The sequence below is a fragment of the Histoplasma capsulatum genome (genome assembly GCF_000150115.1).
Source record: "Histoplasma capsulatum G186AR genomic scaffold supercont2.7, whole genome shotgun sequence".
In the NCBI taxonomy this organism is placed as follows: domain Eukaryota; kingdom Fungi; phylum Ascomycota; class Eurotiomycetes; order Onygenales; family Ajellomycetaceae; genus Histoplasma; species Histoplasma capsulatum.
Genome location: NW_025544807.1, coordinates 887,414 through 914,665, shown reverse-complemented (window position 1 = coordinate 914,665; position 27,252 = coordinate 887,414). Strand labels below are relative to the sequence as shown.

Below are 27,252 nucleotides of genomic sequence, written 5' to 3'. Positions count from 1 at the left end.
TCCCTGTACATAACCTGACGTTGCGATCGTCGGACTTCGTTTGCTATATGATGTGGCAAAGTATCTTCAAGCGCTATAAAAAGCCACATGGCCATATCTGTAGAATGACAATAAACTACTTCTGACTTACAATTTTACCGTCATCACTAATAAAACTCTACGCGCTATAGTATTGGAAATGGGTGCTGGGTCAAATCATTAAGAAGGACGACTTTTTCAAACAGGTTTATAAGGTGAATAATAAATAATAATAGAGGTATAATCATGCGTCAAAAGTAGTTTATTGCTTATTATAGAGAGATAACTTGGTGTATAGCCCTTTATACAACTTTGTGAGAGGGTGATAACAGTATGAAGAGTGAATAGCAGAAGATACAATGCTAACTATGCAAAAAGTTTGAAACTTTTGTAACTTCTAATCAATATACATTAGTTTCAAAGTAGTTTAGTGTTTGACACAGTTAATTGCTACAATTAGCTATTGATTAATTACATGCTATGAAGATATCATATTCAAGGGCTTAATTCTCTGTCTTGGGCTTTAGTGGATGATGACAATGAAAAAATATAACTAGTAAGATGACAACACTATAAGAAAATAATATGAAAAGAATATAAAGATTTATTCTTTTGAAGAAAACACATGAGAAAGCTGATTGTGATGGGTTAGCATCTGTTAGTAGTTAACTTACGCAATCAACTCCCTACCGCTCGCCCGCTCATGTGCTCACACGCGCTTATGAACACTTCTTTCCTCCCGATTCCACTCCATGATTGTGTAGTCCCGAATGATTCCTCTGTGTAACCCTTAACATTCTTCCACCCCGCGCCCCGCGGTTGCGTGACCTCCAATATTCTTCTGTTCCAATTCCTTCTCTATAAGAACCCCTTTGTATGATCTTTTCTTCTGATCTCTTTTCTCTTTCTTTCCTCAATCAATTTGTAATCTGTATTAGGATAGTGCTTAGTCGGTCAATCGGTAGTACACCCGTTACATTGATAGAAAATGGGAGAATAGTTCAAGGTAAATGAGTCTAATTTAATCTCAACTATGTGTTGAACTACTTTGGAACTAGTGTATATTGATCAGAAGTCACAAAAGTTTCAAACTTTTTGCATAGCACTGTAGTAGAAAGGGATGAACAATAGTAATATTAGTAGATAGTATAGTAAATAGTAGTTAATTACTATAAGAGAAGGAAGAGAAGAAAAGAAAGAAGAAGATGTGTGAAGTAGCATATATATAAACATATAAATATATCTTGATTGTATATAAGTGTGCTTGTTGTGTGGTGTATAGACATCAATTCACATCAAGTATATATCTCATTAGTATATTGCTTGTTAAAGATGATGTATCAATCACGTAGAAGATGTAGACAATATATATACTAGGGGCAGCCTGCCCCTATCACCCCCCTTCTGGGGCTGGGCAAACGAACCTCTAAATCCCAGGGGATGAAGGCATCTTTAATTGCTTCAAAGGGTTGGACAGCTCAGGCACAACACTCTATAGCAGGAGCTTCATGAAACTTGCAGCTGGGACACGACAGAGCAAGAGGGCCAGAAAGCCATGCTCTTAGATATTATATATCATCGGTAGATATCATCGCTAGATGCCATTGCTAGATATCAATAGACATCATTGGTATATATCATTGCTGGATATCATGGCCAGATATCATTAGTGGATATCATTCATTCAACCAGGTCAGTAGATAGATCGGCAGGTAGGCAGGCAGGTAGTCAGCTAGTAATCTAGCATTGATAGCAAGTCTCTCTCTCCTTCACGACTATTGGTCAGCTGACTGTGAAGACGATCACAGATTTGATTTCCAGGTTGAGTCGCGATAGATATAAGTTCACTAAGCATGAAGAAGGTTGCAGGTACTGGATCTACACCTTCATTTCAGACTTAGCGACCGCAGGCATTATCGGTGGCGGTAGTAAAGATCAAGCTTGGAATTCTCTGTCAAGGTATTGGCGTCACCCAGCTGGCAGTGGTTCTGGAGCGAGGGTGGTTGAAAAGGGGGCTTTTCTTTAGTGACTTCGGTAAATAAGAGATGAGACAAACCAATACCTCATCTTACCTCCATGCCATTCGTAGACCCGGTGAGAGGTGGAGAAAACCTCAGCATCAATGATGATGGCTCTTTCGTGTTCTACTCTGCTCTGGCTAGCAAAGTCCTTTTTCATTAGGGTTTGGTAGGGTCAGGTGACTAGGTTGCCACTTGATGAGTGAATTCCACATTGCTGCAACCCTTTTTCTTGCAACGTGGGGATTTGTTAAGGCCAACTGCAATGGATTCCGGGTTCGAAGAACAGCTTCTTTCAGAATATGACAGTACAACACTGACTCGGTACATTCTTGAATCTGAGTTATCCAAGGTCTCTTCGAGAGTGTTTTCCCTCTCTCCAAACCTAATAGCAAAACAGTTCTTGCATGGAGGAAATAGGCATGCTTAATGCCTTGCAACTGGCAACACCCCTTGGAATCAAAGCACCTGGCATAAAGCGGACAATCAAGATAGCTGAGAATGTTTATGTTGTTATGGAGCGCATTCATGGGCAGACATTGGACGAAGCCTGCGTTCATCTTAGATGGTTTACAACTTTGCAACTGGCCTTTCAAGCTACGCCAGTTTATCCACAAAATGAGAGCCCAAACATCAACTACTGCTGGATCCCTCTTCAACGGAGTATGCACATCAGTCTGGATAGACGATTTTTATGGGCTCCCTTCACACGCAAGCCTAGAATCCATCACAAACTTTATCCACTTCTGGCTCAATTTCGTTCCGCCATCACAATGTAAACCGGAGAAGCAGCACTATTAAGAATTCTTGTCTCAACATCACATCCCACTAGTATTCACGCATCAAGACCTCGCCCCACGGAATATAATTGGTGATGACAGATACCATCTTTGGCTATTGGATTGGGATTATCCTGGTTGGCATCCTGTTTATTTTGAATATGCATCAATGAAAAACTTTGATGTACCTTCAAGTTGGAGGTGGACCGACCGGTTACGTTGGAGGTTGTTGAGCTGGATTTCAGTTGGGCTATTCCCTCAAGAGCACAGGGCCCTTGGACAAGCCAGGATGCGATTCACTCGGCACCAACTCGGCCGGAAAAATGAAGTGTTACCAGAAGGAGCTCCGGCCCGTGCAGTGCACTTGCGAAAGCCAGGAATGTGACTGGCATATTGACGCAGTCCGTCAAGCGGCCTTACTTGGCGAGGAGCTCACTTAGTGAGTCTACGGGTTGAAGAATGGGAAGCCGATTATTTCAACTGTGAATGAGGCGAAATTTGTGTGAACTGGTGTAATAATCTTCTTTTAAAAACCGTAGTCTATTCCCTTTTCAGACCTTGACATCATGTAAATGCACCCATCTCCCTCTCAAGCGGGTCAATGTTGGACGTGGTGGAGGCAGTTGTGTAGGAAGATGGCACAAAGAGCGGAGGAAGCCTAGGAAGTGGAGGAAGCGGAGTATATCTTGGTGGAAGACAAGTGGTCATTGTTCTCTTAAGGCTTTCCAGATCAGAGATATCGCATTGTTGCACGCCTCGATAATAGGATCATATAACCTTTCGTCCCTACTATTTCTCCGACCCGCCCACCCTCGAGCACCCTCTGCTAGCTCACCACATCCTGTAGTTGGGAGCCAGCGTCTCCAGACGTTCCTGCACCGCATTTCGGGCAAAGCGCATGCTGCTGAGATTGTCTCTTAAAGTGTTGATAGGGATCCTGTGCAGTATCATCTCCAGATGACCTGGTTGTTCATCTTCGCTATCTTCCTCTTCCTCCTCCCGCTCCTCTTCCGGTACTTCCTCCGCCACAGGCCGGCCGCTCAGTAGTCTTCCTCTCCCTGAAGCTGAGTCAAAGTCACCATATCAATCCCCTGAATGCTCTCCTCATCTGAATTCCCGTCCACCTCAAATGTCTTATACTCCTCGGATTAAATATTCCAGTTGAACCATGCACCATGAAGGAGCTGCTGTTTCATGAAGAATATAATGAGGCGGATTCTTCCACGGTCAAAATTGGATTAGTCGGTTGAGGTGGTCTGTACTCCTGGTTTGTATCTGAAGTCGCAGTTCGGGGAGCGGCAAAGCACGCATGAAGGGTTTGGCACAGTCCACAGACACTCGGCGCAGAATAACATGCCCGCAAGGTCCAAACTGCAAGGGGACAAACCAGGCACAACGACAGACAATGCAGCTGCCTTCCTCTGGATCAGTTGTTGTCAACTCTGGTATCACAGACTCGCGGTAGCCCGGATCCTCAGCATGCTGTTTTTCTCAAGGGCGACAACAAGCCGAGGGTCGATAGTATGAGATCCCCATACATCTCAACCAGTTGGGTCCGGTGGGTCATCTTCTTACTTTTTTTTTTTTTGCAGCAGAACTGGCTCGGAACCGAGAGTGGGAGGATTCAACAGATGGTACAAGAGAGGTATCAGGAGGCCACAGCTAGTTAGCTCAGAAGCAGAGAGCTGAAAGGAGAAAAAGCCTGGAAGAAAAGAAAGGAAGGTTGATACTTGTGTTAACTATTTCGACCAGGAATCAAGCTCTAACCCCGTGCCCTAACTTGTGAGAGTCACTGGGGTACAAGATGTCTTGACGCGATGCATGGACTTTGCAACTCTCCGCTCAGTGACCAAATAAAATGATGAACACTCTCCATGAAAGCTCTAAAGAAAATATTCCGAAATCTCCTACAAGCCTTTCAAACGCCCTGCACTGTCAACAAGTAAGTCCGCAAGAGTATGATTCATTAAGCTGATTCTATCAGCTTTAGTATTCCTCCAGTTCATCCCTGGTGATGGTTCTCCTGTAAGTGTTCTTGAGAAGAACAGCAAAATGAACAGGAGCAAGCCTTAAAAGTCAGCACTGCTTGTATGAGATTTGGAGTGTGAAACAAGTCGACATCCGCCTTGCGGGCCCAATCCCGGGGGGCGAAAGATCTCTTCTATGGTCATTACAACAAACCATATTCAACCTCTGTTACAAACAAAGCCTCGGGGAAGACGCGTCGCACTTGGCCAGATTTGGCTTTCTTCGGTTCATGTAAGGCTACTCAGGCAAAGAAAGGCATTGTTCAAAATGTGAAATGCAGTTTTCACTCAGGGAAGAAATCTCTTCCATCTAAGGGGTAAAAACAAGAATGGAATTGTTTTACAAGAAAAACGAACGAAATACCCGCTTAAATGTCACACCAATCCCAATGCTGCTACCTTCCTCTGCTTCTGCTCATCCTGCTATGAAATCAACCAGACAGGCCTCTCTCGTCGTGTCATGGTTGAGAGAATACAGCCCTTTATTTTCTCTCCTTGGGGCTGATCATCAACTCCGGGCGGACATGGGTATCGAATTCCTCCTCGGTGAGAGCTTTCAGTTCCATCGCACTCTGCTTCAGCGTCAATCCCTTCTTGTGCGCATTCTTAGCAACTGCGGAGGCCATGTCATATCCGATCACCGGGTTCAGACAGGTAACAAGCATCAAGCTGCGGAGCCCAATATATCAGCCATCAATCTCAACATAGACACACACATACATGTACGTAGTATGTGAACACGTACAGCAGAAAACATAACGTCCTGAGGTCCGAGGAGGGGGGATTACCTTTCATGCAACAAAGCTGAAATCCGCTTCTCATCCGCCTGAATCCCAACAACCAAGTTTTTCTCAAAGGAGCGCATTCCGTCACTCAGAATGCGGATGCTATGCAGCAGATTGCGGATCATGACGGGCTTGAAGACATTGAGCTCGAACTGGCCGTTCATACCTCCCACAGTCGCCGCAACATGGTTACCCATCACCTGGGAGCAGATCATCGTCAAAGCTTCGCATTGGGTCGGATTGACCTTTCCAGGCATGATCGAGGAGCCCGGTTCGTTTTCGGGCAGCATGAGCTCACCCAGTCCACAGCGGGGACCGGAGCCCAGGAAACGGATGTCCTGCGCGATCTTGAAGAGGGAGCAGGAAAGTGTGTTGAGCGCCCCAGAAGCCTCGACTACAGCGTCATGGGCGGCGAGCACTTCGAATTTGTTCGGGGCAGTCTTGAATTCCGTCCCTGTCATCTTGGTAACTTCCTCCGCGATAGCCTTGTCGAAGCCCTTGAAGGTATTCAGACCGGTGCCAACCGCAGTACCCCCTTGTGCAAGATATCGGAGATGCGGGAGAGTATTTTGGACGCGCTCGATGCCCCTGTCCAGCTGGGCCACATAACCGGAAAATTCCTGACCCAGAGTGAGAGGGGTGGCGTCCTGCAGGTGGGTTCGTCCGATTTTGATAATCTTCTCGAACTGCTCGACTTTTCGCTGGAGGGCGTTGCGTAGGCTGGTGAGGGACGGAAGCAATGATTCCTCGAGTTCGAGGACCGCAGCAATGTGCATAACGGTGGGGAAGGAGTCGTTGGATGAAGCGGACATGTTGACATGGTCGTTGGGGTGAACCGGTTTCTTGGTGCCCATGGTGCCGCCCAAGATCTCGATGGCGCGGTTCGAAATGACCTCATTGGCGTTCATATTGGACTGGGTACCAGAGCCTGTTTGCCAGACGACGAGGGGGAAATGGTCGATGAGTTTAAGCGATGCAACTTCTGCAGCAGCCTGCTGGATAGCCTTGCCGATAGTAGGATCTTCAAAGGACAAAAAAAATTGAAAACATGTTAACTGGAAGCCCGGCGCAATACGCATTGGATGCTAGTAGACCAAAAGAGGAAGGGTTCTTTACCAAGTCCATATCTCATATTCACAGTCGCAGCAGCACCCTTGAGGATACCGAAAGCCCGCACGATGGCAGGCGGCATACGGTCTTGCGGTTGGTTGATATCGAAGTTGGTCAGAGATCTAAACAATTCCCCACCAGCGACGTTAGTCTACATCATCTTTCCCAGTTGTTATTTGTTTTCAGTGGCGATTTTGGCAATGCATACCGTTGTGTTTGGGCTCCCCAGTACTTATCCTCAGGGACCTAGAGACAACCCCAGGTGAGGAACAAACACTTCACAAAATACCCGTCAAGTAAAATAGACGCAGTGTGTCCTACCTGGATTTCGCCAAAGGCATCCGTTTCCGTTCTCGAAGCCTAAATCTCAACGCAAGAACAGCCCCGTCAGAATCAGATCCAAAAAGCTGATCAATATCTCCCAACACCTCCCGGAGCAGGGTCAAAAACGAAAAGGAAAGAAAAAGAAAACCGCACCATCATAGCACCCGTCGTAGCAAACCCTCTCTTTCCCAAAGTCTCACAAATGTCCTTGTAAACAGCAGCACGATTCAGACAGTGGGGTCGCCTGTGAATCCGCGATGATAACGACAAGCCGCTTATCGATCTCCGCGCATTGGACCGCAATGAAGTAACAGTGGAGAGGGAGAGTGGTCTCGCAACGGAGGAGAATAGTAAACCGGTTGGTTTCGCAGATCGGGATGCAAAGGTGAGGGTTGACAATGACCGCAGTGCGGCGGAAGCGGAGGAAGTGGCGGCGGGGTTTGAAGTTAGTCGCACCATGATTTTACAGTTAGCGGGGCACGGCGGGTCGAGTTTGGGTTTCAGCCGTTCTCGCAGCAGGGAAATGGCAGACGGTTGAGCTAGCAAGAAATCTTGGTGGAAAGGGGAGAAAACGGAGAAAAGTACAGATTAGGAAGTATATAGGAAAATAAACGAATGGGTCTTTAAAGGTTCAATTGCAAAGGGGAAAGAAATGCGCTGGCCCGGAAATGTAAAAATAGTAAAAACTGCTTTCTCTATTTCTATAATATGCGAGATAAACAAGAGAGAAGAGAAGGAGAGAAGCGAAAATCGAAAATCTTTGACGATGTTGAAGATTTGGAAGATTTCAGTGTTCAAGACACGGTGTGCTTCGCCGATTTCCCCCGATAACGTACTTTCCCGTATTTGGCGGCTCGGCCAAGTGGATTTGAGTGGATTGGTACGGTAAGGGGCTGTAAGGAGTTACATACACCACAAGGGAGCAGAGAGCTGTGTGGAAGGCATCTACGCTGGTTAAGACGGATATTGACGCCCGCTTAACTCCAATTGAGCATATCCATGCGTTTCGCATCCGTTATTCTGAAGAGGGAATACGATATCTGGATGATCCATTATAATGCGTTTGTGTGAGCTGATTTACGGTGGCCTCAATGTCATCTGTGGATTGAATGAGACTATACATTGATTGTGATGCACTTTTACGATGAGAGCAGCAATGGATGTGTCAAGCGAATCCAGCAACATCAGGGTTCTATTCAGATAAGTAGTAGTGGAAGGCTTTGATTTAAAAAAACAAGCAATCCGGGCCATAATCTGTTGGACGTTCTATGTACGCTGTATGTGAGTAGCTGAGGTTTAGCCTTTCTTCGCTGGGTGGCGAGAAATCTACCGACAACCACAAATTGACCCTCTACTACCAGTATGGAGCTGGGTGGTGATCGAGCTCTTTTGCCCCAGTGGCCTAACATTGAATACCCGAGCAGTATCAGCTGTTTTAGCCACGATTGGGATCACACAGCCAGCTGAAGAAGGCATGGAGAATATGAACAGCCTTCTCTGAGTCTGAAATCTGATCTTGTTACTGCACTGGGTCAATGATGATGTACTACTGGCAATCTCTGTCCAGAGCTGCTGGTGAGATTATGACAGCGTTCAGAGGTCAAAAGAGTTGCTGCCTATCTTTCTCAGTACCCACAGATCTCATTGAGTTTTTCTTGAGTTCTGAGGCTGTACTGCTTCTGCCGAAGCTGATTGATAGTAAGACTCTCTGCTTGAGTGGAACAGTATTCAGAGGAATGAATGTAGACTTTTCTCATCATTTTCATTCTCACTGATGAAACCACTTTCATATCCACTGTCTGAGAAGATAGCATCTAGTGTGGAGAGAGTATCTGGGATGAACTCGGCATTCCTCTTGTCAGGTTCACCCAAACAAGAGAGAGGCATAACCCAAGGAGAGCCGGTAGCAAAGAGAGAAACAGGAATCAAGTAAGCAAAGTCTGAGGTGCTTTCATGGATGAAACCAGCCTAAAAGTGCTGTGAGAGGCAGAAACAAAGAAAGCTGGAGACAACATGATCAGAATGACAGAGGATGAAAGAGAGAAAACATGGTGGCTGAGGTGGAGCCAAAATTGGCATGGGTGGATTTGAAAGGAGGCTCCCCCCAGAGGGTAATGGAGCAGGTGCTTGGGAGTGACAGACAACGGAAACAGTGCCGCGGCCGCCAATATTGTAGTTGGTTGTTTGATTGTGTGTGTGGAGGCAAGAGGCCATGGGGCTGATCAAGGGATGGGCGGTTAGTGAAAGGCAAAAAGCGGCCGTAAAAAGCACCCATATCGGCCCCTGGCCAACCATCGCAACATTATAAGGAGTAATTTTCATGAGAGATGAGTAGAAGATATCAGAAATTGGTTAGTTAACTAATAGATATCAATTCATTATATTATCTCTCTCAACTAAGATAAGTATTAATTTGTAGATGTTATGAGATGCAGTATTTTTTATAGTAAATATGAGTTTTTAGATAAATTATATTATATTTACTCAATGAAATATCACAGCAATAGTAATTGACTAGAAGGCCACATGACCACCCCTATTTAAGTCGTGCTGCTCTCGCTAGATAGTAACAATGAACCAACCTTCACCTCGATCAAAAATATTAGTCAAGATGTCTACTAGTAGCTGATGATTGTGTATATGTGATAATATAGCACTCTGCCACTAGATTATCCATAGCAAAAAACCAACGTAACCATTTGCTAAGTGGTTGCGCTCATAGTGATATATACCCGTGGGGCGTGGTGGTGTGGCCTGGCACACAATGGGCATGGCTCATCCCACCACCTATACATCAAGGGAAAACTAATCATCCTCCACCTGGTAACATGCCGGGAACTTGCAGCTGATCCGATTGCTTGCTTGGCATTCGAGAAGTGGTTAGTTGGCGGACGGGTCGGCTCTGAGCGCCTGGTTTTCTGACTCGACTCGCTCCCCTTTGCTGTCTCAGTAGCGCCGCCGCAGCCGGCTTATGACGGAGACGCGCGGCAGGACCTATCGGAGTAAGCGATCGCCGTGTTCGTTGCCGACCCGCGTCAAGCGCTTCCCGAGTCAGAGTCGGAGTATCGGTGTGAGCATTGAAACTTTGATCACTAGCAAAGATGCCCTCGATTTGGTTGCGCGGTGTGGTAAGCCCTTCCCCATCATAAAATTTTAGTAACATCTGCGCAGCAGAAGCACGGTGTTTGGGGTCGATTGCCACCATATCTTTGAGAGACCTCAACTCTTGCGTTTCTGCGGCTTCCAGAGCGGCCTCCACCTTTTGATCACGGGTTGCCAAAGCCTTGTTCCGATATCCGTTCACATCCAACGCGTACGCCAGTGTAACAAAGAGGGACCAAACATCTACTTTTGAACTCTGTGCGATCCCTTTGTCTTCCAGAACTTCTGGGGCCATATAGATGGGAGAGCCGACACATGTTCTAGCATTAGTGATGGAATTGCACACACCAAAATCCGCGAGCTGAAAGCAACATTGATTTTCAGACAATGATGTGTAAAGAATGTTAGCGGGTTTGACATCGCGATGTATGATACCAAAAAATGCGAGATAATCAAGTGCCTGGAGCATTTGACGGAGAAGAGCATTAGCAAGAGAGAAGTTTTCCTTGAAGTGATCTCGGAGCATCAGAGTCTGCAAGCTCCCTTCTTTTAAGGGCATGAATATCTCCAGTTGGCCCCCTACCTCCTGATGGTGTATGTATTCGACGATGTGTGGCTGATTGACATTAGCTAGTAGACAAAAGAAAGTAAAGAAAGCTTAACTGACATGAGAAGTCCTAGCGAGAGCTTCAATCTCTCTCTTTATACGAACCAGCATCTGCTCCGAGAATCCAGGTGGAGGCTCTTTAAATAACTTGAGAGCTAAAATGTTTCCAGAGTCAGCATCTACAGCTTTCCAAACTTCACTGATTGTTCCGGCTCCAAGTTGATTCATTTCCATATATCTTATATTCAGAAGTCGATTTCCAGGCGTATGGATTCGGGTGAGACGCTGGGAAGGTAGGACAGTTGGTATGTCATCCACTGTTCGAGTCAGACGAGGGTTGTCCACCTGATTGTTAACTTGCTCTTCCACATCAAATGTGCGTCGATGCCATTGCAACTCGAACTGAACTAGATCAGATCTGACACCGCCAATCCCGAATCTAGTGTTCAGCCGTGGCTCCACGGCGATTCGACGGATGCGTCCGGTCTCAAATGGTATAGCATCTTCGCCAAACACTTGGGTTGTCTGAGAGTTTGACCGATCATAGAGCATAACCACATGAGAATCTGGGTTCAACTCGAATGAGCATTGGATTCGTGAGATGCTTGAGCCTTCCACTGTGACATCGGCACCGCTGCGTCCGAGAGTCGCGAGGGTATAGCGTGAAGTTGAGCCGATGTGGAAGCCAATATCTATTCCGGCAACTTGGTTGCCATTTTCGTCATTGAACGTTGACACAAGATGACTGTTATCTGGATGGTCGAGAGCAGCACGAGCCCTGTTTTCCAGTGGTACGAGAGAAAATAGAGCGAGAGGATGAGGACATGGTCGTGGCATGCCGTCCACTGTTATTGTGGAAAAAGTCGGTGACAACTTTAATTCACAAGGATCAAGCAAGAACAATATCAAATATTGAAAACAGTACTAGTATTAAGTTGAGATTCCCTTGAACAGTTGAGGAAGGGGACAATTTTCCCTTCCAAATGAGAGTCGCTCCATAGTAAATATACGAGGAGAGTGAGCCAACCCTCCTTTACTTTGTTTGTCCTCGTTGTTCGTCCCCTCACGAGGTTGTAGTGTATATCGAATGTTGGATGCAACTTGCAGCGCTGAGGCGCCAAACGCAGCCTTATGACGCAACGTAAGCGGGAGCGGGAGCGGAGCCTAATTTTAACTGCTAATTCATTTGATAATAGTTACCAGGTAGTTATAATAAGGTTCACCGGTTAGTTGGTTATAGTTGGTGCATTTATGAACAACATATGAAAAGATTGAAATGTGTTTAGAAATACGAGCCATGAGACATTTTTCACTACAGTCCGCCGCAAACGGATTCATTGTATAAGGCAACTGACGCAAACGGATTCGTTGGGTTAGACGATGAACCGATTGTCTCAACCTCCAGGGGTCAGTGTCCCGTTCGATACAATGCACTGGACGTACTCATACGTTTCAGAAAGGGTTCATTATCCCCTCTGCTACACCAACATGTGTGATAAATTGTCAACAATCAACAATTTTCGACTTTTCGACTCTATTCTCTCTCTCTCTTTTTTTCTTAGTCTTTTATCCATCACCTCTATGACAAAACTCAACTTTTCCAACTCTTCTTCTACTATTGTTCCGATCATGGCTTCCGCTCCTAACCTTCTTCGAGGCAACGCTTTACCACAGCTCATTAATGCCCTTCGAAGATTACAAGACGACCCAGAACTCCTTGCTCGAGAGCGAGAGCAGTACCGCGACTCTCCACCACCATACCCGTCAGGCGAGACAACACAGCCTCCTAGCCTTCCTCGTTCTCCCTCTGAATCTCAACTAGAATGGCAGCGGGAAGAAGAACGTAAAAGTTCAGTCCCTGGTAGGCAGTTCAAGTACCAGACTCTGAGGGAGTATCACCTGCTCATTGAACAGATTAGAAGGAGGCGGGAAAGACGGAAATACACGCTGCCTTACGACGACAAGCTCGACCTCATTGGGAATGCGGAGAACAATGTCAAAAATCGCTGGATAGAGCAAGGGATATGGAATGATAAATGGAGCTTATACTCTGTTGGGCCACGTTGGAAACACGAAGAGCCTCTTGAACCACCACCAGCGCCGGACCCCAAACCACAGCCACGCTCATCATCCCACCCAAGATTTACATTCGGGCTATTCGGACTAGAACTCCCGGAGTGCCCGAAACCACAGGAACCACCAATAGCTTATACCGAGGAACAGCTGGCGTCCAAGGAGCGTGAAAGGGCAGCCTCTCGTCCCTACCATCAGTTTCTTTTCCAGATGTCCAAAGAACGCGAATGGATTGAAGATGAATTGTACATCGACATTTTTGACATGGACGCCAAGGTCTATGAAAACGTCAAGAATCGCTGGATCGAACAAAAGATCTGGAACCCTAGGTGGGGTGATATGCCCGGAATGACCTGGATCCACGAAGAGCCTGACAACCATGAATCTGATATTTCGAACCACCCCGTCGCAGTTCCAGAAGAGGGATTTCGAGCTAACGCTGCCGAAATTGACGCACAATCTCGCCACTCTACCGGCCGTCGTATTTATTTTGGTTTGGCATCCTCCGAGGCAAACCACGATCAACGTGGCCGGAGTAGATCCCCATCGGTACCACGAATGGTAGTAGACTCCAATGGAGCAGGCCTTGGGTCCACCACTACAAAGAAAACCAAACGATCAAGCCGCGCAGCGGTTAATATGGAGGGTACACCGGTGCCTCGTGAGTCAGCCAACCGGACTCTTCGGGCAGATAGCTCATCAAAAGTCAGAAAACACCCCAAACGGAATCCTCCAAGGCGTCACCTGCAAAAACGCATTCAGGATATGGCTGGGTCCGCAGACGCACGTCGACGTGCACTGGGTAATCTTAGAGGAACTGAGCAACAGGAACAACAGGCTGACGATGCGAATTCATCTCCCACTGCCTCACAGTTGCCACAACGGAACCTCAGATTGGATACTGGAGAATCCCCACCAGTAGTGCGTCGAAGCTCCAGGATCGAGGCACGGAGTGGAACAAGTAAAAGTACAATGTATGACACAGCTCCAGCTCCAACTCCTGCTAGAAGACGTCGCCGCCGTAGCCAGCAGGTGAATCCTGAAATATCCGCAAATCCACGCCAACGACGAGGAGTCTTGAAGAATCGCCCCAGAAGACAAGAGACCACGAGCTCTCTGAACGCCCAGCCAGAACCACGCCGGAAAGGCAGGTTGAGGGTAAAGGCAGGCCTCGTTGGCTGAACAATTCAGCAATTTCGGAAGTGGAAAACTTCGTCGACCTGCCATTGATGAGATGTCTCCCTCCTGCAGTAAATTGTGGTGTTTTGCAGTCGAAGCTAGGGCGCCCTCAATCAAACGCCCCCATCCTTCTTTTGGTGATGGCAGTCAACTGAGTCATGCAAGCCTTCTAGCCTCTGCCGAAGGTAGAAATGGTGCGTGAAACATCAGCACAGCTGTTCAAAGCAAGAAAGTAATTATTATCATTTGGGATAATTCTGCTACATGGCATTGGTCAACTTGCTGCAGAGGATTCTCTGGCGCTTTTCCGTATACGGACTCGGCACGGAAATTGTCTTGAATGTTTGTGTTTGAGAAAGTCGCGTCCAGAAGCCCATCCAAAACAACCCCCGGAAGCCTCATGGAGCCGGTTTAAATAGAGCAATTCCCTCTCTCACAGACACTCCCACCGTTTAACTGTTTATTGGCTTCCGCGGAGGAAGCAGCAACCTTCACTTGGGTTATTTGGGTGTCTTTCCACCTTTCCCCCCAAGCACAATCCTTGGTTCGAAATCGAAGTCGAAGTCGAAAAATAAAAATATTGACGGAGGTGAAAGGTTGGCTTATTGTAACTATCTAGCGGGCGCAGCACCGCTTAAATAGGTGTGGTCACGTGTTGTTCTAGCAAGCAATAGGGAAGCCAACAAAATATTAAGTAAAATTTCTCCGACGAAGCAACTTCAGGAATATTGCAAGGATCAGATGAGTGGTTTGCAGTAGAAGGGGCCAAGGGAGGATTTTTGATACTTTATTTACCCGGTTAAGAATAAAACTAAAGTCGATTATATTGGGATTATAAATAAAATATCTGGCTTTTGACACGGCAATGACATGGCATAAAGATATCATATAGTAAGAAAAATACAGGAGGATGGTAAATGCCAAAATTTTGCTCGTCCCTCTCATTCCCCATTTCCTCCTTGTGTTGGCGTTATTTTAGCCATAATATAGATTAATTGACGCTTTTGAACGAGATATTTAATATATATAAAATTGGATTAGAAACGTCCCAACGACACGTCTGATCGATAAGGTGTAAACGGATGGAAGGGAAACAAGGACGAAAAACAAAAAAGAAGAAAAAGAGGAAAATAAGTAAAAAGGAAAAAAGGAAAAAGAAGGAAAGGAAAGCTGAAGATTATGTTTTCCAACGGTTTCGGATCGAATTGGCAGCTGAAACAATGCACCGTGTGATAAACCATGATCCATAGCCCGTCCCCCTCTCCTTGATAATGTCGTATAACCCACCTGTGAGATCTCAAAGAGGCGGGGAGCTGACAGGTTCCACAAAAACCACCGCATCCCGGATAAGTTTGGCCATGCGAAAACATGGTGGTCCTGTTGGACATCTGAGTGGTTGTATTGGTTGCTATCTGCAGGGGCTATATTTGCATGTAGATATATATATATAGATCCTGAGGAACACTGAGGAACCTGCTTCAAGGATTGATCCTTTCTAGTGCAATGTGGTGCGGGCACTAGTCCGTACTAGGCAGCCTAGGGGCCCCACACAAACAAGGTGGTTACCCCATGATCTTCTTCAATCCTGCATCGCATTTGCATTTACTTTCGCCAAACCCAGCCAACATGGGCAATGCCCGGCATACATAACAACCCTGCATCCAATATTAATATTAAATTTCGGCATCTCTGATGCGTTTTTGCGGACTGAGAGTTTATTGAAATATTATGCCGAACCCTCATAGATTTATATGTATCCAGCAGGACGAGGGAGTATACCTGGGGATTCATTCAATCCTTCGATGGCATTTCTCAAGGAACTGTTCCGACCAGACCATGGCTGACTAGTGACCAATTAATTGTTTACTACCAGAATTCAGCTGACACTGCAATAATATCAATCCTGAAGATCAGTCTGCTTCTCAGCTCTTGGCCGATCTCACCCTTCAATCTCGGTTCGAAACCTCATATAACAACCCAGGCTACTTATATGCCAACAATAGCACTAGTATCGAACTACTCTCAATCGTATGCGCTCGACGGCGTACATCACATGGTGCATATTCTCTCTTGGATAAATCAACTGGTAACATATTCAAATTCATGATTCGGCTGACAAGCAGCCTGTCGGCTGGAGCTCATTTCTTCAGGTCCATATCAAGGGTGGAAGATCAATCACGATAAGTTAGTGTTAGTTAGTCAACTAGTTAGCTAACTAAACCTAAGCCTTACCTAAGTACGCCAACAACTTAGAGATAGTACTATGTATGCATCGGAAATTCCAATTCCGTTGAGGAAAAGAGTTCATTGGGCCATAGGCAGCTTGCTGACGTTAGAAAATCCCCGACATCTGGCGGACAGGTTCAGTCCTCACCATACAAGACTCCTGCATATGAAGGAGTCTCTGGCAATCTCCTAGCGGCGTCGAGTTGCTCGCAAAACGCACCAATCAACACGGGCCGGAATACGGGTCACCTTCTTGGGCAAACTTGACTCCTGAGGCTGGAATAAACGCAATCTCCGTTGCAATCTGTCTTTGGCTCCATTTTTTATTATCTGTCTGTTTTCTACTGTAACATATCACGCTCATTATACCCATTTTTGTTTTCACTTATCTCTCTTTCCTCTACAATACATTACTGAAACTTTATATTTTTGAGGCCGCTGGGAAGCTCTATTAGTTTTGATTCGGTTTTATTCATTAATTCATTTATTTTTTGTCCTTGGCCTTTTTTTTTCGCCCTATACCCCGTCGAGCCTTCCATTCTAGCGCTATATCAACACAAAAATTCAACCGAAGTTTCAACCCATGGCGGCGAAAAAAGTTGCTATCATCGGGGGTGGTATGTGAAAATAGCTACCTGCTTGAGCTTCCCACTCCTGCAACGAAACAAATCTAAACAGCTTTACAGGACCCTCGGGCTTAACCACACTCAAGGAATGTTTGGACAATGGCCTGGATGCTGTTGTATTCGAAGGACGCAATGGAATCGGAGGGCAGTGGCGCTATGAAGACCCGGACCCGGAAACGGACGATGCGGTATCCTCCATCTATGAAGGAGTGATTCTAAACTCTGCCCGTGATACATCGTGTTTCAGCGATTTCCCCATTGATCCTGCGCAATATCCGACATATTTCAGCCATCGCAGGATGCTAAATTACCTAGAGGACTACGCCAGCCACTTTGGACTGGGGAAGTACATACAATTGAATACCAAAGTGCTCTCCTGTAACCAACTCCCAGACGGGAGGTGGACGGTGGTGCATGAGAAAAAGGGCGCGGATCAAATAACATCGGAATATGACGCCATCTTCGCTTGTACTGGACATAATTCTTACCCCTCAACGCCTGATTTTGAAGGCATGAGTTCCTTCCAAGGGGAAATTCTTCATAGTCATGTGTACCGGAGACCGGCCAGATTTGAGGGGAAAAAGGTTGCCCTCATTGGTTTCGGCTCCTCAGCTGTGGATTTGGCGTGCGAACTGGTTCCAGCAGCAAAGGAGGTGCACATGGTTACGAGGAGAGGCGGGTGGATTATACCACGCTATGTACTCGGTCAGCCAGTCGAGTCATATGACAGTAAGTTTCCTAGTTATTTTTGATCCTCTAGGCTCAGGTAATATGTGCGCCTCTTCGTTATCTAACCTAATGGGGGCAACTCTAGATCGAATTGCTGAGACACTTCTACCTGATAGTCTTTCACAATGGGTCCAAACAAAGATAATGGACTTTGCCATCGGCAAGCATCCAGAGGTGATTAAACCGGACCACAAAATACTGCAGGCGAACGTGACTGTGCATAGCAATCTGATTGAGTTCATTAACGTTGGAAAAGTCAAAGTCCATCGCGCGGGTGTGAAACAGTTTACCGAAACTTCTCTCGTTCTCACCAATGGTACAGAGCTAGATGTTGATGTAGTAATTTGCTGCACTGGTTACCATAAGGATATGCCCTACCTACCGAAGGAAACCTACCATGTGAAGGACAATCCAATTTTGAAATCCCCAAACACGCTTGACCTGTATAAATTGGTCGTTTCTCCTCGGTTCCCTAATCTCTTCTTTATCGGCTACGTCGAATTACCTGGGCCTCTCTTTCCCGTTGCCGAATCCCAGGCAAGGTGGGCATCGGGTATAGTGACAGGCAAAGTGAAACTGCCGTCAGCCGATGAGATGACTCAGCAGGTGAAAGAGTACCAGGCGAATTTAGCTAAAACAGTATGTATATCCTCGTTTCATTTTCCATTCATATGTTGTACATCCATTCTCTCTACTGTGCTGGAGCGATATCTCGAAACAAAAATCGCTGTCTCATAATAAACCCTGCTCACCGAATTCAGATGGTGGTTTCCGACCGTCATACAGCAAGCGTCCATTTCCTTCCCTACTGCGACTCTCTCCTTGCCGATCTCGACGCGAACCCCACGTTTGCCCGCCTTTTACATAGACTTGTCACCTCGAATCCATTCCGTGCCTTCGCAGTGCTGAAAGCAGTGTATTTCGGCATCAACTCTCCCGCACAATATCGATTATTCGGACATGGGCGGAAGCCAGAGCTAGCTGCTGCTTCCTTGACGAGGTTGGCGGCTGGGACAGGGATAAGCGAGAAGGAAAAGGCGCTTATGGACGACGATGCCAAATCCTAAAAATGAGGAAGAATAAAAATGTGATGAAGACAGAAACACACAGGTGACGAGGGGATGGCAAATATTCTTTTTTGTAATCTACTATTTTTTTTATTGGCATACCTTATCACTCGATAGGCATGCACATTCTGTTTCCCTATTCCTGGGGCTAGCGGTACAGTGTGATGGAAAATTGAAAGGAAAGACATTCTGTACTTGTACTTTAAGAACCTGAAGGCCAGAGTAACAACATTGATTTCTGCCGATTTTAAACGTCGTAATCGTTTTCTGTACCACTGCCTGTATCTATCAAAAACATGTCACTGCCAAAAATAAATCCGCTCCATAGCCTAGGAATTACTCGGGAAATATGAAGGCTGTACAAGGAGCGTCTGAGTAACGGCATTTCAACAGTGGATCATGGACATCGCAAGAAAAGCACTTACGTTCGTGCAGAGAAACAACGGGATGCATACTAGTACCGTTCATCAATATCCCCGAAGAACATACGAAAGGCTTCTTTCACGTGTACTCAAAACTCACACCGAATGTATGCTGTCGATTGAGCATTTAGAAGCGAGAATGACGTCAAAATATATTTTACATTGTGTATCGGAGGTCATATATGCAAATGATCTTAGCCTTCCCATGGTTAGAAATTGGGTTCACGCGGTAGCTACCATAGAACTGCGAACTCAGATAGTTCCAGCTCTCTGGAAGCTGCAACCCCATTCGGATGCACGGTATAACGAATCTCGGGCCATCAAATCCAGTGGATCATGGTTGATATGAGATCGTATATGTTGATATGATATGGATTAACTGTCAACAACTCCAGCGCCATCGTGAAGTTGTGTCGAGTCGATTGATAATATAAAAATAGGGTTTGCCGCCAGACGCGCGAAACGCGCTAGTTAAACCCATAAGCGAGCTCTCCGTCTCAACGTCTTGTCCCATTTTGTATATTACCAACACGTTTAAACAAGTCCAACAATGCTAACAACAAGGATACTATTTTACTACTAAAAGCTGGAAATGGCATAGAAATAGAGTTCGAGAAACGGTGAACGCCTTTGGCAAACTTTTGGATTCTCAACGTCGTTGCTAACCTTAAGTGTCCAATCTCAAAGTATCGTTGGAAGCGTGTTTCGATTGACGTCAATTTTGCATTTCAAGATGCCTCCCAGTAACCTCTGCTTAAAGAGGAGTATCGCGCTCCTCGGGGCTATTTATCCTCTCTTTCCTTTCCTTTCCTTTCCTCCCTTTTTTCCCCTTTTTCCAACTCCTCAAATGTCTGCTACGCAGTTAACACCTCCGTACCGTTTTTGATAGAAGTCTTCTACTTTGTTCGTCAAGTTTACAAGCAACTCAAGCAAATTTGCGCCTCTAATTACTGCCTGCTTTTGGCTTCTAAAGACACTGCGATATAAAAAAGCGCTCCAGAAACCAAAGAACGCTTCGATCTCCAGCGCATCACAAAGCTCTTCAATATTGCGCTGAGCCTCAATATTTCCAACTAGCCTCTACAAACACAGAGATCAGCTTCTACCTATTCCAAAATGGGTGCAGCTTTGGAGACCTCGAAAAGAGCTTACGAGCGTTTTCGTTCCATCTGCCGGTCTGCAAAATCGCGTATCACACGTCCTGGAGACACCAAACCTGTTCCTCCAGGTGACTCATCGGAGCCGGCGACTGTAGCCGACAATGTCTCTTCTCGCTACAGACCAACTCAAAGGCGTATTAGCCCTAGCGTTGGAGGCGCTCCTGGCCCCTCTCCTCCACCCAGCACTCCAACTTCCTGTCTACCCCAAGGGCCTATGACTTCCGGAGTCGGAGGCACACTTAGCCCCTCTGCACCGCGCAGCACCTCAACCTCGTCGCTGGATGAAAGTCCACTTGACAAAAACGACGTGCTCAGAGAAGCTCCGATTGCAGGGTTCCGACTACCATCGAGGAAAGCTCAACTGATCATGCAAGCTTACCGGTTGGGTCACGACAACGGATGCACCACCAACGACCTGAGCTTCCACGGCTGGTTTGCATGCGTCAAGCTGAATACCGCCATCTACTTCCGCTCCAACGCCAAGATTGTAGATGGCCAGCTCATCCTAAAGCTCGACGTCTCGAAGCGGGCCATAAACCCGTCCTTCAAAGCCCACCTGCAGATTGGAGTGCTGGACAACATGATCCCAGAGATGTACCTGAAGTTCTCCAAATTCAGCTTCAACCAACGCAGCGCGGACTCAACCGTTTTCATCCACTATCCCAACAGCGACGCGGAAGTGCGTGCGACGATGACCACGAACCCCCAGACAAAAGTGCGCGATATGCGCGTTACGCTATGGTGCAATCTGGGAGGATGCGAGAGCCCCTTCGACAGCCGGCGGGATAACAACGCGGGGTCTTACCACGATCCTACCTTACTGGGTGATTGTCGCACCATCAGCCCTGAGGAGTCGCTTTATATGAAGCACTTCAACGATACATCGCCTTCGAAATTTGGGGACTACCTGTCATCTGGGAGGATGTTAACGGGGTTTTTTGGGCAATGATTTACCTCTTATGGCTCCGACACGTTCAAATTCCATGGTGATCCGAAATCCTGTGCATTTACGCCCCCCGCCCCCTCATTCCCAACCCAGAATACCGAAGCCAGGCGAACATGAGGGACACATGGGCAAAATCGATTTGTTTGCCTCTTTGTGTTTTTTTCTTTGTCGCTCTATGTGATCGTTTAATTTGTATTCACTATGTATTTGTATGTCTGTTTTAATATTCGCCCCTATCTCAAATTATCAACAATCGGAGAATATATCCCCCACCACACACCCCCTTTTCTTTTTGGCTCATTGGTTATTATTTCACATGCTACAATACCCACGTTCATATTGAATGTTGAATATATATATCATTGGAATTTGATAGAGTCGAACTGTTCTTCAATATATAGTTTTCAATCAGACCGGACTATACTCCATTCCTTATTGTGGACAAAGCACTCTTCATAGCCAGGCAAAGAAGAAGAGCCCCAAAAAATCAATCGATCATATGGCCCTATGGGTCAGCAACAAACACTCCCGAGGCTGTGCCTTTGCTTCCTTGTATCTCGTATGGTTCTGGTTTCCTCTTGGCTACTGGAATAACAAGTGCATCTTTTCAACCAAAGATCCAAATTCGGAGATGTAAACAATACATATTATACAATGATATTGAGTATTTTCAGGACCCGCTCATCTTCCATACGAAGCAGGGTCTATATTTGAATGCTAATTATAACGCTACCGGAATCCCCCTCCCAGGATTATCATTGGGATGATTGGAAGCTATAGTATCAATATATGCTTGAGAGAGTAGGGGCAAGGGAAAGTCCTCGAATTGGCAAAGCCTATGAAGAGCAGGAAGGGTAGTGAGCTTTCCTAGCTCAAGGCTCTATTTAGGTTGTCGTAACGGGCTTGTCAATATTACAATAAGAGATGAGCTACCTATCCTATCCACCTCTCTACCTACCACCCAACCTGCCTGCTCAATGACCAATCAATCTCTATGAGAATAAACATCACCATCTAGCTACCCACCTACCTTGAAGCCACTATAAGGAAATGACAGAAAGTTGGCAACAATGGAGCAGTGCCATCCGAGGAACTGAGGGCGGGTAATGAAGTACTTAGTCGTCAAGACTCGCAGGATTCATATTCTCCTTGCCAAACTCACTCATCCCTGTATGAGACGCGGCTTGTGTATTTCGTTTCCTTTCATTCCCAATCATTTTCGGCTTCGGTGGTAGTGGAGGGGAGGCTGCCTTTCGCTTTCGAACGCGGTGAATCGTAGCCTGATCAAAATCAACTGCCATCACCTGTTTTTGCTCCGGGTTCCAAACCAGATTTGCCTCTCGTGCGTCGTTGTGACTGATGCCAGAGGATACCAATGCGTGTAGTGTGTCCTTCTCTTCCACTCCGATGTCAATATCCTTCGGCCAGCTTTTTCTCCATATGCTTGTCCCAGCCCAAGACATCAGCATCATCTGTGTGACACGTGCAAGGCTAACAAGGGGATATGGCCGCTCAAGGGTAATGTTTCCCAGATAGACTGGGACTTTCATTCCTTGTAGATGAGTTAGGTGAGTATAAACACGGGCTTCATGAGCGAGGTCAGGCTCATCTACACTCTGCACGCCTTTTGCTACAAAAGTATATCCATAATTGGTCAAGGTGATCTTGAAGAGCACTCCAATTCTCCCAAACAAACCCTCTCGATCCAGGCATTCACAGTCTTTATCAAGACTGCGGGCGAGCTGCTCCTTGGTAAGGACACAGAGGTCTTCTTTGGTAATAAGACGATTCTTGCACGTTTGGCCCTGTTGATGCAAGCTGACATTGGGGCAACTTGGGTCAAGAGGCAAAGCATTGACAAGACTAAGAAGACAGGCCTGCGTGCAATATGGCAGAATCAGTCGCTGAGTCATATTTCGTTTGCGAGGCGATGCATGACGTTGACGGGTTTGCTGCTTTGGCTCGGATCGAGACTTTGCTCGTCTGTCAGTTGGTGGATTGTAATCGCCATCTCCAGGGGCTTCATCTTCACTACTCTCACTTGTTTCTTCATCAAACTTTCGAGGTCGCAACGTGATATCCCGTGAAATAGGGCTAGGAGGAAGAAGAGGCCATTGACAGATGCCACAGTTTTCAGCCATGGTTATCCAATCGCGGCCCATCTCTGTTGAACGGAGAGCCAGAGTCGTAAAAGTTGCCATCTGGGCAGCTGCCGCATTTCGGACTTCAAATTCAGAGGGGGGCTTTGTGGTTACCCGGATGAGGTAGAAATATAGGTTCTGAGGCGAGGACTTTTCAATTTTTCAATTTTCAGAAAGATCAGATTCTCTCCCAATGCAACATACCCATATAAAAGGCCACTTGCGATCATGTAATGGAATGTCTGGCAGAGAACTTGAGCCACCTTCTCCCGAGTGTTTTCTAAATCGGAATTGACACTTCCGGACTGCTTTCGGCGAAGGACTTCCAGGAATAGTTCTGAGGACGAAGTGGTTAGAACATTTTGGATTCCCTCGGTCTGTATCTTATGGGCTGCTTTGTACTCCCCCACACACACACGGCGAACATTTCCAGACGTGGATTCGTAAATGCCCCAACGATCAGGAAGTGGCCGTATAATTTTGCCTTCATAGGACCTCTTCTTGGAAAGTGGCCTGACTTCGTATTCGCCAGATTCTTCATCTGGGGTCCTGCTCTCCAGACTATATGCATTATTCCGGAAGGAAAACCGATTTGGATTGCCAGTCTGTTGGAGGTGAGCAATCACCACACGTTGCGCTGGTTTCTCAATGGCGCTCCGGATAAAGGGTCGAATGTCCTGCTCATCCTTGCGGGTAGTGGGTGAGAGGTCACGCCGGATACCGAGAACATCGGTTTTGGAGGGAAATAGTGGCTTATCCGAGAAGAGGTCCATAAACAGGCCGAAGATTTCGCCATGTTTTTCCGGAAAATCTTCCCATGAATAAAGTGCTAGTGGATAGTACTTCCTGTCTGCTGATGTAACATATCCGGATGCAGCCTTGGCAGGGTCAGGTTTGATCAACAACGTTGACACCAGCCGCTGTTGGACGAGTTGGAGATATGTCTCAAGGATCGTTGGCGCCTGGTCCGCCTCAATTCGGTCAGCTCGCTCCTTCTCTCTCCCAAGTTGCTCCTTTGCTTCATTGCGCTCTTGTTTCGCTTCATTGCGCTCTCGTTCTGCTTCGAGTCGTGCTCGTTCTGCTTCGAGTCGTGCTTGTTCTGCTTCAGCCAGTCGACGCTGTAATTCCGCAAGCTCAAGCTTATGAGAGGCCATATTGGATGATATGATGTCTGCTGGGTGCTAGGCGGAAAAGGAGTTGATCACCTTGCCTTGTAGAATGATATAAAGGTAGCAAAGGCGCATTGCAGGGTGTCACAAAGCCATTCGAGGCGTACGATTATATTAATATAGGTACTAGCGATGTAGAGAAACGGGGAGGTGAGAAGACTAAGAAGGCTTTCTCCGTCGTCTGGAATGTGCCTGACGCCTAAACGCCCAGCACGTGACATAGGGAGATATCCATGGATGAAACGCAGGAAATCACAACCATACAGGGTTCAAACAAGCTGAATCGGGCTCAAAGGTTTTCATGGAAAACCCCTCAGCGTTGGTTCAAACTCCCGGCCATGACTGACCGGGTTCAAAGTTGCCTGGGAGCTCGCAAACTTCCTGTAAGAGTGGTTGAAACCTGGTTGGTGATGGTAGCCGCTAGCGGCAGCTAATGTATCCAGTGTGTGGGAGTCACGTGGGATAGGGCTTGTGTATGCTGGAGGGATCGGATCGTCCCCTCTTCCACCACTCGCGCCATGCTGAACTAATCCCAACCCTTGCGCGCGTCACATGATTATGAGTCATGCCCAACTAAACTATAACATACTAGCCACATTTCCAGAGGAAGGTTCCTTGCCTGATTTCTCAAACTCTCACTAACCCTGTATCTATTCTTCGAATCTGATATTAATCTCAAATGCTATTGTACCTTGATGGCTAGCTTGGCAGAGTTGATCATGAACTCCAAGTTTGAATCATCGATCCATCCATCGATCGCATGGTGCAAAATTTCCTCTGGCAAGATCCGAGCCACCACCAGTTTGTTTTTGAATAATGAGGAGTAGGAGGCACATTTGCTGATTTCCCACGGAGTGCTCCGTAACTGCTTACTTATATTTGTCCGTTTATTCAGCAGGACGGCGCGAGTTGGAGGACGGAGACGTGCGTATCTCAGGGAGGCTGGTGCCTGCGCGTAGTTCCCTCTCACACGGCGAGCTGGCCAGAACGAATATTCTGTTTCATTTCCATGGAAGAATGCCGTCACCGATATGATCTTCTTCTCGGGGAAAGCTGAAAAGAAAAGATTTGTGAACATTTCCAGGGCTGTGAGATTTTACGAGGACTACGCAGAAGAATTTCGTGCTGATGGCTGGCTGGCTGGCTGGCTGACTGACTGATCTTGTTGCTTGGTGTTTGTATTTTTACAAATCAAGGCTCGTGATGCTCGAGTCAGGGATGAATTTAGAAATCAAGAGTAACACAGATGGGTTTAGTACGCAGTAGGTCAGTTTCTTATTTTTAGATGCCCGCGCCATGCAGAAATGAGAGAGAAAACACGAGGGTGATCGAGGTTCTGTTCGAAGAAAGGGTGATTTTTTTTTTTGTTTCGTTTTGTTTTCAAACCCTTTTGCTCCCTCATTTTTCGTTCTCCCCAACTCCAGAAGTAAACAAATGAGTCAAGCAAGAGTAAACATCATCATACAATTCGATCACAACATCTGGGATCATACGAGAGCATTCTTCAGACTGCGACTGCGTTCATGGATCGACACAGCCCTGCCCGGCCAAGGCAGGCAACATCAGCTGACTGGAGAACGGTCTGACTTGGACTTCCTACAAGGACTAATCAACTCAGACTTGTTACCAAGCCCCACACACCCAATCGAAGCTAGTCCCGAAAGAAAAAACACACGGAAAAGGAATAGAACAGGCAGTGGTGGCCAAAAGCCAACCCACACGAGCCAGTTTTGAGTGCCCTTTCCCAAGCCCCGATCGCTGGATGGCGGTTCCTTTCCTTTGTTGTTTTGGCGTCTTGTAGGCGGGGCGGCCACTTGTTTTGAGTCATTGGCTCGTCGCCCGATGACGACGATGACGGATCCATGGATGCCATGATGGATGGCTTGGTTCCGATTACCTCCCGACGGCTGGATACTGGTTCCAACGGACTGGAGGTTTGAGAAGTGAATTTTTTTTTTTTTTGGGGGGGGGGGAGGGGGAAATATTCTCTGCATAGATCGGAACCCCCCCTTTCAAATCACCATCACGTGTTCTTCCGGACATCGAACATCGTTAAAATGTATGCTCCATGCATGCTATTATGCTAGCGTTGACTCGCACGAGGAGTTGTTGAAACGCCACTCTTCCTCTGGCAAAGTCCACACGCATATGCTGGCAGGCATCGATAGCAGCCTGTGTGCGAGTGTCCCCTTGTCCTTAGTTTCCCTAGCTGTGGGACACTATTATTGATAATACACCAATCAAACCCAGGGCCAAGGGAGGCTGGTAGCGGTTGCATGTTGAGGTGGGGGCCCTTGGGGAGAGGGATTCGTGGTTCAGGGCGGTGATCGCTGCGTTGGAACCTGAAGGGTGACGATAACCCTCGAGGCATCCGCAAGACGGGCAAATCCGTGCGCTTGAAAATGGTGGGGAGGAGAGGACAGATGATGTATTTCTGGGCTTGATGTTTTGGCTGATTTTTTTTTAACTCTTTCCTTGACACATCCAACTAGATACGCAGTAAGTCTATGATGAGATTTTCATTCATGTCCTCTCTTTTATTTTCAACCAGAGAAAGGCACGAAACAGTAGATGAATAACGTACTCTGTATTAAACATTCATTCTTCGTTTATTTTTAAAAAGAACAATAGCCCTAGTATCGTCGACAACGACATCCGTAAGCAGTGAAAGAGGAGAATAAAATATCGTATTCAACCATCCAGGGATATAAACTGATTTGCTGGTGGTCAGCATGGGGTTGCAA

The 27,252-nt window shown here is 46.5% G+C and overlaps 8 protein-coding genes across 8 annotated transcripts; 4 read left to right on the top strand and 4 right to left on the bottom strand.

Moving 5' to 3' along the window:
- Positions 1-5,106: 5,106 nt before the first annotated feature.
- Positions 5,107-7,774, bottom strand: HCBG_05601 (fumarate hydratase; the record flags this gene model as incomplete). Its single annotated transcript, XM_045432650.1, has 6 exons — positions 5,107-5,511; positions 5,631-6,648; positions 6,744-6,859; positions 6,946-6,983; positions 7,059-7,097; positions 7,215-7,774. The coding sequence occupies 6 exons, from the start codon at positions 7,518-7,520 to the stop codon at positions 5,325-5,327; spliced, it is 1,704 nt and encodes a 567-aa protein (XP_045286766.1).
- A 2,096-nt stretch (positions 7,775-9,870) lies between these two features.
- On the bottom strand, positions 9,871-11,607 carry HCBG_05600 (serine/threonine-protein kinase ppk11; the record flags this gene model as incomplete). The annotated part of the gene is made up of 2 exons (XM_045432649.1): positions 9,871-10,779; positions 10,876-11,607. The coding sequence occupies 2 exons, from the start codon at positions 11,605-11,607 to the stop codon at positions 9,871-9,873; spliced, it is 1,641 nt and encodes a 546-aa protein (XP_045286765.1).
- Positions 11,608-12,399: 792 nt separating this feature from the next.
- Positions 12,400-14,025, top strand: HCBG_05599 (uncharacterized protein; the record flags this gene model as incomplete). The annotated part of the gene is made up of 1 exon (XM_045432648.1): positions 12,400-14,025. The coding sequence occupies one exon, from the start codon at positions 12,400-12,402 to the stop codon at positions 14,023-14,025; it is 1,626 nt and encodes a 541-aa protein (XP_045286764.1).
- A 1,268-nt stretch (positions 14,026-15,293) lies between these two features.
- HCBG_05598 (uncharacterized protein) lies at positions 15,294-16,515 on the top strand (the record flags this gene model as incomplete). Its single annotated transcript, XM_045432647.1, has 3 exons — positions 15,294-15,420; positions 15,932-16,050; positions 16,282-16,515. The coding sequence occupies 3 exons, from the start codon at positions 15,294-15,296 to the stop codon at positions 16,513-16,515; spliced, it is 480 nt and encodes a 159-aa protein (XP_045286763.1).
- A 316-nt stretch (positions 16,516-16,831) lies between these two features.
- On the top strand, positions 16,832-18,670 carry HCBG_05597 (flavin-containing monooxygenase; the record flags this gene model as incomplete). The annotated part of the gene is made up of 4 exons (XM_045432646.1): positions 16,832-16,865; positions 16,935-17,603; positions 17,689-18,242; positions 18,365-18,670. The coding sequence occupies 4 exons, from the start codon at positions 16,832-16,834 to the stop codon at positions 18,668-18,670; spliced, it is 1,563 nt and encodes a 520-aa protein (XP_045286762.1).
- A 1,538-nt stretch (positions 18,671-20,208) lies between these two features.
- HCBG_05596 (uncharacterized protein) lies at positions 20,209-21,611 on the top strand (the record flags this gene model as incomplete). The annotated part of the gene is made up of 1 exon (XM_045432645.1): positions 20,209-21,611. The coding sequence occupies one exon, from the start codon at positions 20,209-20,211 to the stop codon at positions 21,199-21,201; it is 993 nt and encodes a 330-aa protein (XP_045286761.1).
- Positions 21,612-22,084: 473 nt separating this feature from the next.
- HCBG_05595 (uncharacterized protein) lies at positions 22,085-24,493 on the bottom strand (the record flags this gene model as incomplete). Its single annotated transcript, XM_045432644.1, has 2 exons — positions 22,085-23,489; positions 23,603-24,493. The coding sequence occupies 2 exons, from the start codon at positions 24,491-24,493 to the stop codon at positions 22,314-22,316; spliced, it is 2,067 nt and encodes a 688-aa protein (XP_045286760.1).
- Positions 24,494-25,190: 697 nt separating this feature from the next.
- Positions 25,191-25,586, bottom strand: HCBG_05594 (uncharacterized protein; the record flags this gene model as incomplete). The annotated part of the gene is made up of 1 exon (XM_045432643.1): positions 25,191-25,586. One exon carries the CDS (start codon positions 25,584-25,586, stop codon positions 25,191-25,193), a length of 396 nt encoding a protein of 131 aa, XP_045286759.1.
- Between the last annotated feature and the right edge of the window lie 1,666 nt (positions 25,587-27,252).